At 59.4% G+C, this 18,998-nt stretch overlaps 4 protein-coding genes and 7 non-coding genes across 11 annotated transcripts; all 11 read right to left on the bottom strand.

Moving 5' to 3' along the window:
* Positions 1-1,930: 1,930 nt before the first annotated feature.
* LBRM_26_1730 (conserved hypothetical protein) lies at positions 1,931-2,785 on the bottom strand (the record flags this gene model as incomplete). The annotated part of the gene is made up of 1 exon (XM_001562354.1): positions 1,931-2,785. One exon carries the CDS (start codon positions 2,783-2,785, stop codon positions 1,931-1,933), a length of 855 nt encoding a protein of 284 aa, XP_001562404.1.
* An 822-nt stretch (positions 2,786-3,607) lies between these two features.
* On the bottom strand, positions 3,608-11,911 carry LBRM_26_1720 (conserved hypothetical protein; the record flags this gene model as incomplete). Its single annotated transcript, XM_001562353.2, has 1 exon — positions 3,608-11,911. The coding sequence occupies one exon, from the start codon at positions 11,909-11,911 to the stop codon at positions 3,608-3,610; it is 8,304 nt and encodes a 2,767-aa protein (XP_001562403.2).
* A 1,034-nt stretch (positions 11,912-12,945) lies between these two features.
* Positions 12,946-13,929, bottom strand: LBRM_26_1710 (conserved hypothetical protein; the record flags this gene model as incomplete). The annotated part of the gene is made up of 1 exon (XM_001562352.1): positions 12,946-13,929. The coding sequence occupies one exon, from the start codon at positions 13,927-13,929 to the stop codon at positions 12,946-12,948; it is 984 nt and encodes a 327-aa protein (XP_001562402.1).
* A 1,592-nt stretch (positions 13,930-15,521) lies between these two features.
* Positions 15,522-15,941, bottom strand: LBRM_26_snoRNA8. Its single transcript, XR_001182258.1, has one exon. It is a non-coding gene (small nucleolar RNA).
* A 173-nt stretch (positions 15,942-16,114) lies between these two features.
* LBRM_26_snoRNA6 lies at positions 16,115-16,180 on the bottom strand. The gene has a single exon (XR_001182257.1). It is a non-coding gene (small nucleolar RNA).
* A 28-nt stretch (positions 16,181-16,208) lies between these two features.
* LBRM_26_snoRNA5 lies at positions 16,209-16,283 on the bottom strand. Its single transcript, XR_001182256.1, has one exon. It is a non-coding gene (small nucleolar RNA).
* Positions 16,284-16,290: 7 nt separating this feature from the next.
* Positions 16,291-16,340, bottom strand: LBRM_26_snoRNA4. Its single transcript, XR_001182255.1, has one exon. It is a non-coding gene (small nucleolar RNA).
* A 67-nt stretch (positions 16,341-16,407) lies between these two features.
* Positions 16,408-16,488, bottom strand: LBRM_26_snoRNA3. Its single transcript, XR_001182254.1, has one exon. It is a non-coding gene (small nucleolar RNA).
* A 33-nt stretch (positions 16,489-16,521) lies between these two features.
* LBRM_26_snoRNA lies at positions 16,522-16,589 on the bottom strand. The gene has a single exon (XR_001182253.1). It is a non-coding gene (small nucleolar RNA).
* A 148-nt stretch (positions 16,590-16,737) lies between these two features.
* LBRM_26_snoRNA1 lies at positions 16,738-16,813 on the bottom strand. The gene has a single exon (XR_001182252.1). It is a non-coding gene (small nucleolar RNA).
* A 1,898-nt stretch (positions 16,814-18,711) lies between these two features.
* LBRM_26_1700 (hypothetical protein, unknown function) lies at positions 18,712-18,996 on the bottom strand (the record flags this gene model as incomplete). The annotated part of the gene is made up of 1 exon (XM_001562351.2): positions 18,712-18,996. A coding segment is annotated over one exon (285 nt), but the record flags the coding sequence as incomplete, so codon positions are not given.
* Between the last annotated feature and the right edge of the window lie 2 nt (positions 18,997-18,998).

The following is an 18,998-nucleotide window of genomic DNA, read 5'->3' as shown; positions in this document are numbered from 1 at the left end:
CGGAAAACAACAGGAAGAACAAGTGAGACCGAGACTAGGGAAAGGGAGTCGAAAAGAGAGGAGAAGCGACGTGGTGGATGGTGAGCAGTGGCGCACCCGGCAGCTGAAAGGCAAAGAGGGAAAATAGCGAGACCGCCCTCCCGTATGAGACAACAGGAAAAGAAACGGCGATAGAAAAGCACACAAGATGGAGAAACCGCCGCAATGGCAGCAGAGAGTCGAAGAAAATGGCGAACGAAAAGGGGGGAAGGATAAGAAGAGGAGAAAGTGGCCGGCGCGCACTCATCGTTATGAACGAGTTCAACGCCGTTACATCTACACCTGAGCCGACCACTAAAAGAGTGGAAAGATTTTCTTCATCTAAGGCCTCCACTCTCTGCCATGCAACACGCGTCACGCCTCGCTCTACCCGGCCTGCCACAGGGCCACCGTCTAGTGCAAAGCAGCACCAGACGCACGCATTGCAGTCACCCAGGCTCGGCCATCGGAGCACAGCCCCCTGCCGCATGCCCGGCCCAGCCCCAGCCCCGCAGGCAGCGAGGGTCGGGCGAGATGCGCTGGAGTTGCGTGAATGCGCCACCCATCATGTGGATAGGACAGCCGCATTCACCACCGCAGGTTTCTCCGGCGCAACGCCACCGAGGAACTGGCCGCTGACATCAGTGGCGAAAAATCGATCTGGCCTCCCCCACGTCGTAGGCACTTGAGCCTGTCACCACCAGAGGTGGTTCGGCAGTAGCAGGGATGGAGGGGGGCTGCATGGTCGCCCCACAGAGGGTAGAGGCATTGGACTCCGAGACACCACACACAGAGGGGTGCCCCCTCCCGATCGTTGGAGCAGAGAACTGAGCGACGCAAGCAACGCACGAAAAATAAATCGGAAAGAGTGGCGAGCACAGGCACACAGGCACACAGACACGTGAAGACACCCCTCTCACCTCTGCTCTCCCCATGGCTCACGGACTCCTTGTTTCCTCTTTCATCCTTCTCGCTCACCCTCTTAAGTAGAAGGAGTCTTCTGATTCCGCAGCACATCAGTGCGTGTGTGTGGAGAGGGATCAATTTTCTCTCACTTCGCTTCTTTACTTGGCGGCTCATGTCGAGCTGGAGTTGTATGTTTGATTCCATCAGTATACGCGCATTGACGGTCGTCTTATCGTTGGGCCTTGACGACTCCCTCTCCCCTCTCTTTTACCTGCGCATGCAGCGACGCACTGGGAGAAACAACGGCACCTCGCTCTCGTAAAAAACCCACACAACAGACCGCCATGCCCCTTCAGCTCACAAAACTCAGTCGTGCTGACGAGCACAACACGAGCAGTGCCACTTGGCATGAGGTAGCGTGGAGTCGCGGTGCGCTGGGGTAGCGGCTCCACCGCGCAGAACAAGGGAGGAGAACAATTATGGCGAGAGAGACCGGATAGTACGCATGTGAGAATAAAGGCAACGATAGGGGGCGTAGTGGCGAAGGCGAGCATCCCCTCCGCGGGATGACAGGACCCGTCAAGTGCGCCCCTGGATGAAGGGGGGAATCGGTAAAAACACACGGAAACAACGACGGCAAACAGCGAAAAAAAAAAAAAGGAGTGCGCAGGTGTCGCTAAAGAAAAATAAAAGCGACCACAGTGCTGGGCGGATGTTGCGGTGGTAGACGGGTGGCAACCGAGTAAAAATCAAAAAGTGACCAGGAAGTTTGCTATGCGGAGAACGCAAACAGGAAGAGAGATGCAGAAGGAAAAGGAGCGGGCTGTCGGGGAGTAGGCATTTGCTTCCGATTCGAGTGCAATGCAGATGCGGATACATACGTGCTCCTTCGTAGGCTCGAAAGAGTGGTAATGTTGGTGAAGCAGTCGAAAGGCTTGGGCGGTGGAAAGGGGCGGGGAACCGGCATTGGGACTGCCTGAATCTGCGCGTGTCTCCACCGTTGTCATCAATGACGAGAAGCCACAGTGCTCACAGCGTTCTCCTCTTCGCCTACGCGCAGCTTCTCCGCCGCAACGTCTGCCTGCTCGTGTCGCAGTAACCACACCTTGAAGCGTAGCCCGAGCCCGTACCCACATAGCGAGTTCGTCGACGACAAGACACGATGGCATGGCACAATAACGGGTATGGGGTTGGCCCCCATCGCCACACCAATGGCGCGGGGTGCCACTGCAGCCGACGCAGGCAGATGCAGTGCCTTGTTCACACGAACTCCTAGCCCCTTATAGGAAATGGTTGCGCCGGAGGGAACAGTGTCGCGCAGAGTCGCCCACGCCTGCGCCATGAAGGTGGTGGTGGGCGGGTAGACGATCGGCACCTGCATCAGGAGGCGCTCCAACTCTTCGGGACGGCCAGCCTTCGCCGTAGGTGGATTAAAATAATCCCTCAAGAGCGCAACTGCGCTTTCCCCGGGCACCCCCGACACCCTATCGGCGCTATCAGCCCACACGCCAGCCACTGTAACGGTCGCATTCTTGTACCACCGGGACTGCATTGTGGCGCAAACCTCCTGCGCCTCAGTCTGAAGCGCAGCGGCGTCTCCAGGCATGCTGCGCTGCCAGTGACAGCAGCGCACGGCACCGTCAGCATCCACATAAAGCGAAAAGGGACCGAGCGGGGTGGGGACGGTGCGCAGCCACAGCTGCATATGGTTGGTGCTCTGGAGGGGCGCTGAGGCAGTCTGCTTAAGCTGCTGTGGCAAGGCGAAAGCCGACTTGGGCAAAGACAGTGCCTTCTTGGACGCCTTCTTGATCGCAGTCACCGACTTGGACGCGCGCCTTGCAAGCCTTGCCTGACCCGTCATGGCGAGAAAGGAGAGAAGGGAGGATGAGGGGCTTAAATGATAGCGATACGACGTCGCAAAGACACTGAATGCAGACAGATGCACACACACGCATGCGAATGAGCGAGTGAGCGAGGCACAACGAGCAGCAGTGGCAATGAAAAGGAGAGAAGGTGAGAAGTCGACAGCACGAGCAGATAAGTACAACAGCCCGCTGCAGCAAGAGAGGGAGGAAGAGAAGAGTCAGTCCTGGGCTGGTGCTGAATGCGTACAAATGTGGGCGCGCATGCGGTAGGGGTAGCAAGTCAGAGTGGCGACGGTGGTGGGCGGAACGATGAAGACACCGGCGACGCAGAGGAGAGAAAGCCTCCCACACACCGCGGAGAAGAGAGGCACCTGTTGGTCATCGCACGTCCCTCTTGTAGATGGTGAGAGCGTTCATGGTACCCCCCCCAATTAGTGAAAGACGGAGAGGCCACTCGATGCGAGCAGTAGCCTCGAGTGCACCCGCGCTGACACGTAGGCGCGGGTGCAACACGTTGAGGCAGTACATCGCAGTGTCTCTCTGTGTGGGTGTTCGTGTGGACGTTACAGCTTGATGGACTGCGGAGCGAGACAGACGTGTTCATCGTGTACACGCATACACGCAAAAAAAAATTCCGCTTCACTATTAGGCGAGTTCAGGGCTTACGTTACACTCGCGCACTCACCAAGGGGGAGAAACGGGAGGAAGAGAAAGACAGAAAACCCCCACGGGTAGTCGAACGAGTGTTTACGCAGGAGGGGGGAGGCCTGCGCGGTTGACGTGGATGAGCAGTTTGCTCGATGGCACTCAGCACATGGTCAGCTCATCGCATACAGAACATCTTGCCCAGTCATGTGCGAAAGGTCGTTGCAGAGCTTACGTGCCTCCTCAACCACGGCGTCGTCACGGTCCTCGGTGAGCTCGATGACAGTCGGTAGCATCTCCGCCATAAGCCGCGACGCCAATTCGTCACCACCGTCTGCGTAGATGCCGTCGAGACAGATGAGTGCCTCACGCCGTACGTGGCGGCTGGGGTGACGCAGGTCACGTACCACCTCGGCCTGGGTCTTGCTCTGGAGCTTGCTAGATCCAAGGCAAGCCATGAAGGCGCGGATGGCCGGAATGACGTTGTGCTCTGCGCGAAAGCGGTAGTCGCGCTGACTGTCCTCCAGATAGTGCAGATTGTGCAGCTGATGCACCAACGCCGGCATCACACTCGGGAAGACATCTGCCTTCGCAAAGTACACGTCGAGCTGGATGCTGTAGTCGTGATCGGGCCCTGGCGTCTGGGCCAGTGCCATGTTGCGCATGCACTCCAGCGCGCCCTCCAGCACCAACGCCACAAGCGAGTCCATCACCTTGGATGCCGTTGCCGTCGTCGCGCAGTACATCCGCAGAGCAGTGACTGTGTGGGGGAGGAAGATGGGGAAGGCGAAGTCAAGGATGGAGCCCAGCTTGCCGAGCAAGTGGTTGCTGAGGGCAAAAAAGACGATCCAGGACTGCAGTGTCACGCGCGAGATCGACTGCGCCACGCCATCGTGGCCGCGGCCATTGTGTTCCTCCTCAGCCGCGTTGCTGTCGGGGTCGCCAGGACCGACTGCACGCTTTCGCGATGCGCCAGTCACGACGCCACTCGACTCCGCAAAAGCCCAGTCCGCCACAATGCGCAGCAGCCGGGAGCTGTGCTTCGCCTGGAACTTGAGCACGAAAACAGTGAAGGCCTGCAGCACTGGCATCACCGCCTCGCTCGACGGTACGGACGGCGCGCTCGCGAGGGACTGGAAAGCGGCTAGCCAGAAATTCTGCTGAGGGGTCGCACCGTCCATGAGCATGCGCATGTGCAGCAGTTCCTCTTTGCGCATGTTCTCGACGCGGCGCTCGAAGCAGGTAAAGAGGAGGGAGAAGGAGTGTGTGTGCACCTGGGCCCGGATCTGCCTCACACGCATGGTGCCCTTCTTCGCTTTCCCTGACTCGCTGACCGATGCAGCTGCCTCGGCAGCAAGGTCTGCCAACTGATGCTGCTCAGATGCTGGAACAAGCGCCCCGTTGAGGTACGGGAGGCCCTGCAGACATGTTGTGCCGGCGTCCAGCAGCAACTGTGGCTCCATCACAGCCTCCAGCACCGCCAGCATCTCAGCGCATAAATAGTGCGACTCCGCGTCTGTCACGTTCCTCAGGTGCGTCGCGAGGAAGAGCATGGAGGGCAGGTAGGGCTGGGTCATCTGCCAGCATGCAGGGAGGCAGCGAATCAACGAGGAGAGGGTACTGTGGCGAAGCAGCTTCCCAGCCTCGCCGCAAGACACGACGCCGGGCATCTCCACAACCTGGTACACACCGGCGGACACAAGCGTGTGCAGGAAACTGAGGCAGTGCGTCGATGCGAAGGCCGTCCCCATTACCTGCACGATCGTCGCCAGCGCCGTGACGAGGCACGTCATGCAGCCCAGCACGCTCTCTTCAGCACTCGAGTAGGACGCAGTAGTCGAGTAGTATGAGCTGCCGTCCGCGCCGGGTTGTCCGGTACGAGAGCGCAGTCGCATTTCGCAGCGTGTTAGCAACGGCATCCAGTGATTGCAGATCAGGTCAACCAGCTCGTGGACCTCGGTGACGCGGCTGCGGTTGCCAAACAGCTTCACAAGCGCTGCCCCCGTCACACGCTTGCTGCGGCTTGCGTTGAGTAAAGTCTTTTCCGACTGCAGGCTGCCACCACTGCTGACAATGCGGATGAGCTCCTCCACTGCCGCAACGCCGAGCTGCACCCTGGTGAGCAGCTCGCCGGCGGTGCTAGCAGACTGCAGTGTCGCGTGGAATTGAGCCAGGCTGGTCTTGATCTCTGCTACTAGCAGCGGGAAGAGCTGGATGGACCGCTTTGTCGTGAGAGGGCGGGCCTTGATGCGCACCAGATCGACCAGAGAAAGGCGCTGCCGCGGGTCGCGCAGACGACGGCGATGCTCCTCCACCTCTTCATCAGACACGACATTCTCCAGCGTCGGCAAGGAGTGATGCAGGCGATCCAGCAGCACCTCCAGACCGATCTTGCGCAGTGCCACGCGCCTGTCCTCGAGCAGCCGCTGCTGGCAAACCACAAACGTCGGCTCATTGATGCCGGCCAGGACGCAGGCGAGGGTGTTGCCTGCAAGCAGCTCCAGCAAGGATGTGTATGCCTCCTCCTCTGCCGCCCCCGCTGCCACCGATGCGGCGCTGCGGCGCGTCGTCTCGTGCAGGTCGTGGTAATGCGCGAAGAGCTCCAGCGCGCTTACGAGCAGCTCCATACAGCCACCGTCCTCGCGCTGCGCCGCGCCCTCAGCCTGCTCCACAACGTCCCCGTCGGTGTCGCTCTCTTTCTCATTCTCTCCATCGATCCTGGGGCTCTTTTGCTTGCTCTGCTGCTGCTGCTGCTGGAGTCGCTTCTTTGCAGCGCGGCTCGGTTGGCTGGAGCGGGCGTGGAGCTGCAAGGCGAGGAATGGCTCCAGGAAGAGGTCAGACTTGATCGTCAGGTTGACGAGATGCATGATCGTCTCCTGTCGGTTGATGACCTGATTTGGTTTCACCATTCGACGGAGGAGGTGCTGCATTCGCTGGTGCTCCTCGCCATTCACCGCACCGCCATCCCCTTCTGCGTTGACGCCGGAGCGGAGCTGCATCACCGGGTCGGCAACAAGGCGCATCAACTGACCCAAGCACTGCACTTGCGTGTGTATCCCAAAGCTTGCCAAGATTTCCTGGCACACCTCTCGAGCGCTGCGGAATCCGAGCGCCTCTGTGTTGTCGAACGGCTCCAGCTTTATGAGGAGCGAAACGAGCGGGATGTGCAGGTATGTGCTGCTTTTCGCCACGCTTGTGCAGGCAGTCGCTGCCGCCGCAGCTGCACCGGTCGGCATCTTCAAAAGGGGTGCTGTCGCCCGCAGGAGACCAGCAATGGTGTCCACATGGAAGTGCAGTTCACTTTGGCGCCGCTCTGCCGCGTTCGCATCGACCGCCGCACGCTTCGGGGAAGTAGCAGATGCCTCCTCATCCTTCTCAGCACCATCGTCCTCCGCGTTGTCATCGACGAGTACACGCGCCATCAGCACCATCATCTCGCGCAGCAGAAGGCTCTTGATGCGATGGGCGCCGTCTGTCACCTTCTCCGACAGCAGTCGAGTCTGATCCGTGCACACCTGCACGAGGGTTTCTACAAGCCGCAGCACCTCTTCGACTTGCACCGAGCCACGAGCACCGAGACGCAGCTGCTGGATGCGCGGCAGCATCGCCACGTCATCCGCGACGGCCGACGAAGCAGCGCGACGCAGCAACACCTCCATCCCTTGAAGCGGGTACAGCTCCAGGCACTCCATCACCAACGCGTAGACGCTCTCGCTGTCATCCTCGTCGTCCATAACGACTGTAGGCATCACACGAAGCAGAGTGCGGAGGAGGCCCAGGCTCTCGTGACTCAAGGCACCTAGAGTCCACCTGCCGGTGCCTTCGGCAGCAGCACCGCACACAGATGGGAGGCGCAGTACACGCCGTGCGTCTGCGAAAGTGAGAGGGTTTGCAACGGCTGCGGACGCCGGTGGTCGCCAGCACACTGCCGAAGTGGATGCAGAGCCCTCCTCCCCCTCCGCTGCACAATCGACGATTCCCTTATGTTTTGCCGATGGTGTCTCGCTAACAGCTGCAGCGGTCGATGGCACCAGGGTCTCGAGCATCTCGCGCAGACGCTTTAGCAGCACGACAGCAGCCTCACTTGCGGTCTCGTGGTCAGTGCCTATCACCGGCGATGTGCGGCCATGGGCAACCTCTGCCTTAGACAACACCGGCTGACGCCCACCCACGGTGGCCGCCGCGCTCTCGACGGAGGCAACGAGAGGCAGGAAGAAATACTCGTACCCGCCCAGCGTTCCCATACACGCCAGGCCTACATCAGTCCCAATGACGTCCATCGCATGCAGGACTACCGGCTGCAGCCGCGCGGCCACCAGTCGCTGGTACTCAGCTGAGATTGCGTATTCACCTTTGCGAGATGCTGCCGTGGAGACCGACTTCCCTACCTTGAAGATGTTCGACTGAGTCGGCTGGCGGCCCTTCAATCCGTAGCTCAGCCCGACAGTCAAGGCAGCCAACGCGTAGCGGTACACGGGCCGAGTGCCGCCACCGTGCACGTGTGTGTATGGATGCCTCAACAGCAGCTCAACCAGCCTCACAGAGGCATTGCCGGCGACGGCGTCGTCCTTCGTGCTCGCCTCTCCCCAGATATGCAGGCAGCCACAAACGGCGTCGACTAAGTCGGCCGCGTCCGCGGTGACGATACAGAGCGAGGACGAAGATGCATCAGCGCCCTTAGCGCTGGCAAGAATTCCCTCAACACGTGGCAACATGGCCTTGATCAGGGAGACCTGCTGTGGTGTCATGACAGGAGACGACGACGCCGCCACCGCAGAGGAAGAGCCGGTACGCGCACGCTCACCGCCATGGCTGTTATGGCTGCGGAAGAAGTAGCGAATGATGCGATGCGCCCACTCAGCTGGCACGACGTACGCCTGCGCGCTGACGTCTGTGCCGTTGTGTATCGCCAGCAGCAAGCAGACGAGCGCAGCGGCGCTGGGGGAGAGCTGATACTGGCGCTCCTCCACAGCCATGCACTCAATCAGGCAGCTCAGCGCCGTTACGGAGCACGTCGACGACGAGGTGGATGAGGACGTACCTTTCTGGGGCTGCGGCTGCATGGCGGCGGCAAGAATCACTTGCGCTCCCGTCAGTCGACTCGCGCCTCCGCGGGTGCTGCCGTGCCGTGCGCCGGTCGTGACCACCGATTCCTGCAGCGCGCGCAGCTGTATCAGGCGCTGCGTAGACGAGGCGCGGAGCGGGAGGAAGAGCACGAGTGCGAGGGCAGCGAGGGTATTTGGCCTCACACACGAGTCGTGGTCGGCCTCCTCTGCGGGGCCAAACACAGCGTCCGCTACAAGCGCGTACCAGTCGACCTGGCGTAACGCGGCAGCAGTACTGCTTCTCGCCTCTGCAGCTAGCGTCACGGCAGTCATGTTTTTGGTCAATTCGAGGTACGCCGGTGCCAACGTGTCTGGCTGCGCCACGATACTTGGCAGTGCAGCACCGACGAAACCGAGACCTTGGCAAAGCCGAAGCACGAGCGACGCTGAGGAGCTTTCGGAAGCTACGGCTACCGTAGCTGCAGTAGCCAGCACTCGCGTGAGCGCCGCGCGCAGTACAGCTCCAATCTGTGCCACGAGAGGGACTTGGTACAGCTGCTCACGCGCTACTGTGGCTACGTCCACCGCTCCACGGCCCACCTGAGCGACACGTCGTCCGCTGCCGTTGGCCAGCAAAGCTGCATAAGCCACCTCTAGATACCCCACGGCAGCTGCAGCGGTGGTGGCGCTGCTAACCATGGCGGTCTCGTCTGCTGCATCGCTGCCATGCAAGAAATTCACGATGGCAGACACCGTCTCGAGTGCTTCGGTGGGCACTCCTTCTCCAACCGTTGGCAGAAGTGCACCAGCGAGGGCGATCCCGACCTCTACCTCCCCAGATGCAGCGCTGGAGAGAACTGCAGAGGCCTCACACACCGCTGTGCGCGCGGCGGCGAAGGCATCGGGCAGGCGCCGCTGCGCCTCGGTGCGGATGGCGTTAAGTAAGACATCGCACTCAAGGATGTTCGAGAAACACACCGTACGTGCCCTGATAGTGCTGGAGTCATTACAGTCACCACCACCTGCCTGCGATTGCTGTTGCTCCTCTTCGACGTCTGAGTCAGACTTGGCTGCGGCGACACCGCGGCGGCCAACCCGCTGCCACTCCATCTTGCCGCTACTGCTGTTCCTCGCAGTCGTCTTACCCTGCCTCTTGGCAGATACAGATCCGGTGCGGAGAAGCGGAGCGAGAGCCCTTGGGCCTCCGCAGCCGGCCTCCAGCGCTGTCACCAGCTCACTCTCCACCTGCGCAACCAGGGCAACATCTTCGCCCGGTGTCTGCATGGATGCCAAAGACGCCCCTGCCCACTGTGCATACAGAAGAGTCGCATGGTAGAGCACTGAGGTGCGGAAGTCCTGTGCAGCCGAGGTCGTGGCGCTGGCACTTCTCGTCCACATCAGTAGGGCCGGCTGCAGAAAAGTTGTCACGAGCGGCAGCACCACGCGGCGCTGCGCCGCCGCCCGTGATGCCGCGCTTCCCGGTGCTGCTGAGGTTTCCGAAGGCGACCACGCCAGCACCATGGAGTAGAGGGAACGGACCAGCTGGCACGCAGCACGGCAGCCAAGCTCGTCGCCCTCTTTTGCCTTCTCCCCGGACCACTGAGTCGCGAGCCGCTCCACCACCGCTGCAGCGGTGGCCACAAAAACCTCGGCCGCAGTGCAGTCGTGCTCGTAAGCGATGACGTGCGCCAACAGATCTACGAGAGACTGGCCATTGTCGCTGGTCGTACTGGCGCCACACATAACCTGCGTGATTGACATACCCTGAAGCGTCTTGGCAGCCAGTGCGCGCACCTCCGGCACGGGGTGGAGAAAACATGCAAACAGAGGCAGCGACTCGGTAGCCCCGGAGAGCGCACTCCCCACTTCGACCGTGCTGTACCGGGTGCCGCTGAAGTAGCGGGCGAGAAATGCGGCGGCTGCCGTCGTCGTCTCGGGGTGTAGAAACACTTCTGAGAGCACACCATCAAAGACGATAGTATAGCGCCGTTCTAGTGCCACTACAAGGCGGTAGTACAGCGATTTGTCGGCTGCCTCCTCCGCAGCCCGTGCCGATCCGTCGTGCACAGCACCTGCTGGGCTTGTGCCAGCCTCTGCGGCCATGAGCACGCGCAGGTAGCGCGCGACCATAGAGTTGGAGAGAGGTAAGTCCTCCGCTGCGCACGTCAGGAATTCAACGACGTCAGAGGGAAGCAGGCGGACCTCCGAGGCGCTGCTCAGGCGCTCCAGCGCAGTCTGCAGCAGCGTGGCAAGAAGAACACTGTGGCGCGGCGACGTCGTCGGCACACCGTTGGGGCCTGCCACCACCTCTGTCGCCTCCGAAAATGGTAGCTGCGAGGTTAAGGTGCGCCACGGAAGTGCCAATAGCGTCTGAAGGAGTGGCGCAAAGGACACGTCTACCAGCGCACGGTGCTGCGTCGCTAGCACAATCTCCAGCAGAGCAAGAAGGTCGCGCACCGGCAGGTAGGATGCGCTGGCGCCATGAGGAGCCTCGCCAGCCGCTGCGAAGGCCGCTGCTGTGATGTAGCGAAAGGTTGGCTTCAGCACGGTGATCAGCATGGCTCTGGAGAAGCGCACGTGGGCGGACCAGGAAGTTAGAACGACGAGGGCAGTGGCCACAGACTCCGTCGATACGCGGTTACTCCCGCCGCGTGCGCTGTCGCTCTGCCCTTCACCCACCAACTCCGCAGTGCCAGCCTCTGCGCTAGGAACGGCCCCAGAAAGCAGCTCGAGCACAAACGGCAGAAACGTGCGCCAGAGTGCCTCAGCGTTCTTGTGCGTCGCCAACTGTGTCACAACGCTGGCGAAGAGTGCGTTAGCAGCATGAAAACGAATCCCATATCGGAACGGCATGGCGACCGTGAGGCAGAGAAGTCTGGCGGCTTTGCGACTCTCGGCGCACGCCAGCACGAGATGCTCCCGCAGTAGTGGTGCACCGTGAAGCTGGTTTGTGGCGAGAAAATCGAAGCCAGTGTCCCGCAGGTCCAGTAGTAGCAGTACACGGGCGAAGATGTTGTGATCGTGGTACGGTAGGAAGGCGCGCAGCACGGACGCGGCGTCGTAGATGTGTACCTCGTAAACACGCACCAAGAACTCGAGCACCTGCTGCGCCGCAGTAAGAAATAAATGGGGGCTGAGGAGCGATAGAAAGTGCTCTAGGCGGCGGCGCAGCGTTGAATCCTCCGCTGTCGTCAGCATTGAGCGCTCTCGGCGCACATGCTTGACGTCGAAGAGATTTTGGATGAAGGGGTGAAACCGATTGTCCATTGCTGTCAGTGTTTGCAAGCCATTCAGCGCCAGCTGATGGATTTGCTCGCGCGAGAAGCTTTGCGCGTCCTGGGTGCTGAAGAGAAACGACTTGGCGAGGCGGTGGCCGCTCCCATCCGGGCGCTGCTGCAGTTGCTGCAACTGTGAAGCGAGCTGAGACGTCATCCCGTCGTTCCGTATCGTAACTGCCTCTCCAGAGGTAAGCACTCAGAGGATGAAGAGATGGTAGAGCTGCCTTCCAGCTCAGCGTTGGTCGTTCAAGAAGCTGAGCAAAAAAAAAAAGAGGAGAAAAGGCGAGAAAGACGACGTGTAGCACACCTCGGTGGCACACACACGCACAGGAAATAAAACAGAAGTGAAAAGGGGGGTGGATAAAGGCGCAGCAGACACAGGGACGAGGCCTTCTTTGCTTAGCGGTTAGTGAAGATCTCTTCCCTCTCCCCCTTTGTGTGTGTGTGTGTGGGGGGGAGCGGGGTGTCTGCTCTCCAGCGCTGCCTGGATTGATATGCCTCGTCTCCAGCTCAGTTGATTAACGCTTAGTCGAACAGGGGAGGAGGGGAATTAAAGGAGAAGAAAACAACCAAGCGAAAACAAGAGAAAAGTGTGCTAAGTTTATCTTCTACAGTGTGTTGGGCGGGCGCTTGGGGAAAGAGGAGGAGGCGTGATGTCAAGGTGTGTGGGTGTGGGTGTCAGTGCGAGAAAGGTGCAACGTAGAGAGGAAAAGCGGTAGATGGAAAAGAAGATGCGATGCATGAATATTGCAGACGGAACAACGCATGACTGACATTATCCCTGGTGACTGCACGTCGTCTGTTAAGCAAAGGCCTGGTGGTGTACCTGAATGCATCTGTTCTCCTAAAGGCACGCGGAAGGGGGAGAAGGAGGGCATGTATGTGGGTCTGCATGCTAGTATATCCGTTGTTTGCACCCCCAATGTCAAGCAGGGACAGGTGGGGAGGGCGGTGCACGAGAAATAGAGAGACACACACTCCGGAGAACGGTCGCCTTTGGTGCTGCTGCTGCTGCTGCGTCTGGCGTAGAGAACCGCCCTTGTCTTTCGTGCATGTGGTCAACGCATCTTACAGACTGAAGAGGCCATGCGCGCACACACAAGCAGCACACATGTCCCTCTCTATGTATGTATATATATATATATATATGTGTGTGTGTGTGTGGTGACTTGGCCCGTTGCCTGTCAGTTACTCGGTGTGTCGCCGTCGTCGACGGCGGTCACCGCTGCCGCTCCCCGCAACACTGTCATCAACATCATCCACTTCGTCATTCGCGTCTCGTTGGTGTCGCCGTAACGGTGCCGCGTTGGGCTGTTTGCCGAATGCTCTCGAAAGCGATGTACCACCACCTCTGCCGCCTCTGAGCCTGTCTGCACTACCACCACGGTCACACTTTCCCAAGCCTCCACCGCGCCTTTCTGCAGCAACAGTTGTCGACCATGTCGAAGTCGACACACCCCTCGAGCCAGCGAGAGTCGACTTGGCTATCTCCACGCGGCTCAGCGCCCCGACAGAGCAAGCGGAGAACACACGCTCGCTGGGGCTAAAGAAGTGGATGCGGTAGTGAAACGCAGGTGCTGACGACCCTTTGCTACCGATCTGAAAGACGGCCGCGGAAGCTGTAGGTGGTGCAACGCTGGCAAGGGTTTTCAGCGATGTCGGAGAGTGAGAGGTGACGGCCAGATCTGGGGCTGCGCTGCCGTTGCTTTCTCCGCCAATGCCACCGACTCCGAAGCAGCTGGAGAGGACACGATACTTGCGCGCGTGTTCGCCGTTTGCAATCGTGGAGAGCAGCGGAGAACCCGGCGCAGAAGTGGAAATGGCGTCAAATCTGGGCAGCGAAATTACACCCCCGCCTCTTCCAATAGAAGACGATGAGGTTGCGAGTGGGGTGAGGACGGCCACAGGATTGCGGTGTGCGTTCTCGCGGCGCTCAAGACCGAAGCCATCGAAGAGCGAGCCGCCATGCGACACACAATGCTTGAGGAATGCGGTCTCTAAGTCATACACCTCCACGTCCATCCGCTGCAGCGCCTTCTCCACACTCTCACGCCGCTGCAGAATTTGTGCGAGCTCCTTCTCCACATCAGGGGACAGAAAGACGGTCGCCTCCTGGCGCAGCTGCTGCTCTGGGTTGGCAGATTTGGGTCCTCCATGCTGGCGGCGACTCATCACGAATTGTCCACCGTGCCGCGACTGGAAAATTAAAGTGTAGCGGCCAAAGTGCACGCTGATGAAGAGCTAGCGTGGAAACGACCCCCCCAGTGCGACGTGGGGATGTGTGGGTGCGCGATACTGTACAACGAGAACGGGAAAGACGTGTATGAGAGGCGAGAGAGAGTCCAGAAAAACGAGAGCAAAAATGCGCTCAACCACCAGAGACCAAATATCGACAGAAAAGAGAAACCTGCAAAGGACGAGAGCAGTGGAAGGCAGTGGAAAATGCTCAGAGGAGTCGTGGCCGAGTTGGCGGCGGTGGTAGCTGGAGCCCCCCTGCGCCGTGCAAGAAAAAGAGACCAACGATCATGAAAAGAGGTAGAAAACGCAGGAGCCACGCCGCACAACGGGCATGCGGCACACACTTACGCGCTCACGTGAAGTGCCTCGAAGGGGAAAGACTGCGCAGGGTCCCTAGCCTCGCTCCCCCTTTCCTCTACTTTTCTTTTCCTTCTGCAACGACTCTCCTCTGTACAGGATGAGCAAACGTTTTCTCCGCCGGCCTCTAACCACCACTGCCTAAAACACCCCTGGCAGACGTCAAGCCATCAAAGAGGAGAAAGAAGTAAACGGCTCGCGTTGCTGCGCGCGAGGAGATGCACCACCCATCTTCCTTTCGCCGGCATACCGCTACTTGTCGCTTGAGTTTGCGGGAGAAAGCTGCTTTGGCTCTCTTGCCCCTGTGTGAGTGTTCGTTTCCCTTCATTAAGGGGAGGAGGAGAGGTGCAGTAAAGAGGGCCGGCACAGGCAATGCGAGTGAAAGACGCATGAGCACAGAAAAGAGGCCGAAATGAGAAGCCAAACCCTTTCAATGAGCCTTGGTGGGGAAACAGCGACCAAAAGGGCGCAGAGAGAGGGGAAACAATGTACATACAGCTCATCCGAGCGGGATACTTCACAGCTAGTGATTTCTGCGGCTATAACTCGACACATCCAGAGCCGGCAAAGCCAACGACAAACTCACCAACAATCCTGTGTCTCTCCTATCATCTTCATCACCTTTCTGCTCCTCCGCTTGGCACCCGTCTAGCTCGACACACGTCTAAATCGATGTGCAGTGTGGGTAAGTAGCCCGCCTCCCGCCTATTCTCCTGGAGACAAGTGCACCACGCCACCGCCTCGCAAAGAGGAGAAGAAAAGAGAAACACAATGCAAAGAGGACGAAGTGCGGCGTCGACAACGTGTAAAATGACGCCGTTCCGGTGTAATATCTTCACTGCAAAGTGCATAAAGAAAACAGAAGATCCCAACATTATGATTCATGCGCGCGTCACGCACACCGCGCACGCAGTGCACAGCCCACACACAACCGCACCCACAACCAGCAGCAGCAGACCGTCCAGCGCTCAGTCCCGTGTATAGTATGTTGGTAGCTTTGAGTACACGGAGTTCAAATCACAGTTGCGGGCTCATACAAATGCCTCGATTTTCGCATCATGCAGCGGTCAGCGTGCACACAACAGCAGCACCTCTCGCGGGCCCGATTGAGGCACAGGGTACGGCACCAAGTATAGTAGAGTCCGCTGCCTCACCCACGGAGCGCGCTGATCACAACACACACGCGCACGCCACGCGCCGCCACCGCAGCGCCAGCGCCTCTCGCGGCACGACAAGGCCGAATGCGCAACCAACATCAACTGCGCCCGGCTGGTGCGTGCGCTGACACAGCACATATGCACGCACACACAGCAGCACACAGCACCGCCGCCACCAACAGCAGCAGCGGCACAGCTCTTGCGCAGCTTCGGCACCAGCGCAGCACAAGTCTCACGCATGCACTGGTTTCCTAGACTGCGCGCAGTCCGGCATCCACGCCCACAGCACACGCATGCGCGTGTGGGGACATCAGACTCGGCCAGCGCGCGCGGCGCAAGCCACAGCGAGAATACGTCACCTCACCACGTGCGCGCCAGCGCACGCTCAAGAAAGGTACACTCAGATTCTGCAGCATCATCACGCGCCCCCCACCCCGCGACCAAGCAACAACGCGGCAACCAGCACGCAGCGCATCCGCCGCTGACGGCTCTCCGGTGCTACCAGAAGGTCGCACCACGGCACCGAGCCCCGCGAGCGGGCGCAAGCCACGTGCACCTCGGATTGCCCCGTTTGCAGCAGCGCCGCACACACGCATATGCGCAGCGCATCTCACGCACCTCAGGATCCCGCTGCGCATCGGCACGCCGCAGCGGAAGCAATAGCGCGTTGGCAGCACACAGGCACGCACGGCTCTCTCTCTCTCTCGGACAGCACAGGTGCAGGCGAAATGATGGGGGTAAATGGCACTTCGACTGTGTTTTCGCTGACCTGCCACAGCAGCGGCAGCAGCGCAGCACAAGTCTCGCGCATGCACTGGTTTCCTAGGCTGCACACGCGCACACGGTCGGCAAAAGACAAGCGCACCGCACCCACGCGCGCACGCCGGGTCGCAGCAGCAGCTCTGGCCACGCTGGGTATCCTGTGAAGCAGCATCGAGGGTATATAATCGCCGCCAAGGGACCTTGAATGCGCGGCGGGCACAGCACTCGCACACAGCAACAACAGCAGCGCACGTCTCCCAAGAGCAAGTCCGCCGATAGATCAATGGGCCGTGTTCCGCAACGGTGCTACTCCTGGTTCCCACACACACGCACGCTCGCATCTCGGCCACCCTTCAAGCCACGCACACGCACACAGCAGTGGACAGCCGCAGCCGACACCACGTGCGGCTGGGAGGAAGGTGGACTGGCGCAGCAGCAGCAGCAGCAGCAGCAGCGGCAGCGCGCACAGTCAGTCACTCCGGTTCTCGTCCGCGGCGCTGTGCGCGCCTCGGGTGTATAATTAAATCACAATGCCATCACGCATGCGCCCGCCACACAAGCCGCGCACGCAGTGCACAGCCCACACACAACCGCACCCACAACCAGCAGCAGCAGACCGTCCAGCGCTCAGTCCCGTGTATAGTATGTTGGTAGCTTTGAGTACACGGAGTTCAAATCACAGTTGCGGGCTCATACAAATGCCTCGATTTTCGCATCATGCAGCGGTCAGCGTGCACACAACAGCAGCACCTCTCGCGGGCCCGATTGAGGCACAGGGTACGGCACCAAGTATAGTAGAGTCCGCTGCCTCACCCACGGAGCGCGCTGATCACAACACACACGCGCACGCCACGCGCCGCCACCGCAGCGCCAGCGCCTCTCGCGACACGACAAGGCCGAATGCGCAACCAACATCAACTGCGCCCGGCTGGTGCGTGCGCTGACACAGCACATATGCACGCACACACAGCAGCACACAGCACCGCCGCCACCATCAGCTGTTGTGGTGAAGTCACTTACGTGCAATAAGACGCTCTAAAAAGAAATTTTATGGGATAGAGAGGTGAGAAGATCATGGATATTGAAATGTGCGTGGAGGGATGTGATTTCGGAGCGACTGGTTCTGTGGAGTAAAAGAGGAAGGCTCTGTGTAGTGCATTCATATCGCTTCGTTCTTTGGAGAGAGTGAAACGGTAGTGTAGGGGTTCGGGTGTGATGAGAGTGCACATGCTGTGGCACAATTCGGAGAAGAGCATGGCTTTTGTGCCTGTTAAATGGTGAGGTTACTCGAGTGGGTGTGGGTTGTGAAAGAAAAGTGAGGAACTCTGTGTGGCTCTGAATTTTTGTGACGGCAAAGTCGCTATGCAGCGTGGTGCGCAGTGGAAGTAAGGGAAGCCTCTGGGGTGAAAAAGGAGGAGCTAATGTGGGCCTATTTCTGCTCATAGTGGCAGTGACGGAGTGCAGTAGCAAAGGGGAGAGGGAAGGAGGTGGTGCATTCGGAGGTACTTGTCGGTGATGCAGCTAACTATCGTCTGCGCGCTTTTTTTTCGTTTGAGTTCGCTGCTGTGAGCAAAAAAAAAAAACTGGGGAAGCGTGCTCGTACGCGTGTACCTAGCAAGAGAGGGGGTTAACGTAGGCACACGCACACGCACACACACACTGAGATTCACGTGCATAAGTTTCAGGGGACACCCACAGAGAGATGGTGTGGAGTATGGTGGGGTGGAGGCACACTACGCGACGAGAACTGCCAAAGCTCGACGTATGTGAGTGCGTGTGTGTCCCGCACGTTTCGTATTTGTTTCGCTCTGTGGATGGGCTGGCTGGGGGGGTACGTGCCGCGCAGAGAAAGAGCCACGAATAGGCACTACATCAGAGAAAAAAAAGGCACCTGGGCGCACCTACAGACACATGCGCGCGAGTATACACACGTTGGCGTAACCGGATTCACAGGCGGGGTGTCAGGGAAATGATCCATTGAAACGTGCGCTTGAAAACAAAAAAAAAAACCGATGACAAAGGAGAGTGGCGCTCATCAGCGAAGAGCCTCACGAATATTCAGAACGACAACAAGAGTTGGGGACGGGTTCAAATAGTTCAGCTAGCTGCCTTCCGCAGAGCACCACAGTGAGAAACGGTGAGGATGGAGAAGGGGTGTGGCGAGTGTGGAGGAACATGCAGTTTGCAGCGCGTATGCAAGACACACAAGCACACCTTAAGAGGGGACATACGCGACAAGGATCGGAAAAGGAGGTGTGAAGAAGGGAAGAGCGCGAGCAAACCCTCTGGAGGCTGAGAACAAGAGTGACAAGAGCCCAACAAGGTAAGACGCCCTCTCTCGTCCGTGCCCAAGTCTAGGGTGGCGTAATGTATGTCTGGATTCAGACAGGAAGGACGAGAACAGCTTAAAAGAAGGGCGTGAGGGCACCATGTGGCCGAATCAGGCATGGCTCCTCTTCGGTTTCTCATGCGCCCATCGCTGCTCGTACTCGTAGAGGAGCGCCGCCTGCTCGCGCACCTTACCCGTCATTGACCCCTCACCTTCTTCGATTGCCTTCAGCTGCGCTGCAACGACAGCGGTGTCAGTCCGCGCGCTCCTCGCCTGCAGGCGAGACTCGTCCATCTTGCGCCGGAGTTGGCTTATGTAGAACACGTCCCCGTCGCTGTCTTCGAGCGAGATGAGGTATTGATCAAGGCAACCCTGCGCTATGTCTCCGTATGTTTGGC

Source organism: Leishmania braziliensis, chromosome 26 (assembly GCF_000002845.2).
Source record: "Leishmania braziliensis MHOM/BR/75/M2904 complete genome, chromosome 26".
Lineage (NCBI taxonomy): Eukaryota > Euglenozoa > Kinetoplastea > Trypanosomatida > Trypanosomatidae > Leishmania > Leishmania braziliensis.
Note: the sequence above shows the minus strand (reverse complement) of the source record. Positions and strands in the feature narration are given on the sequence as shown.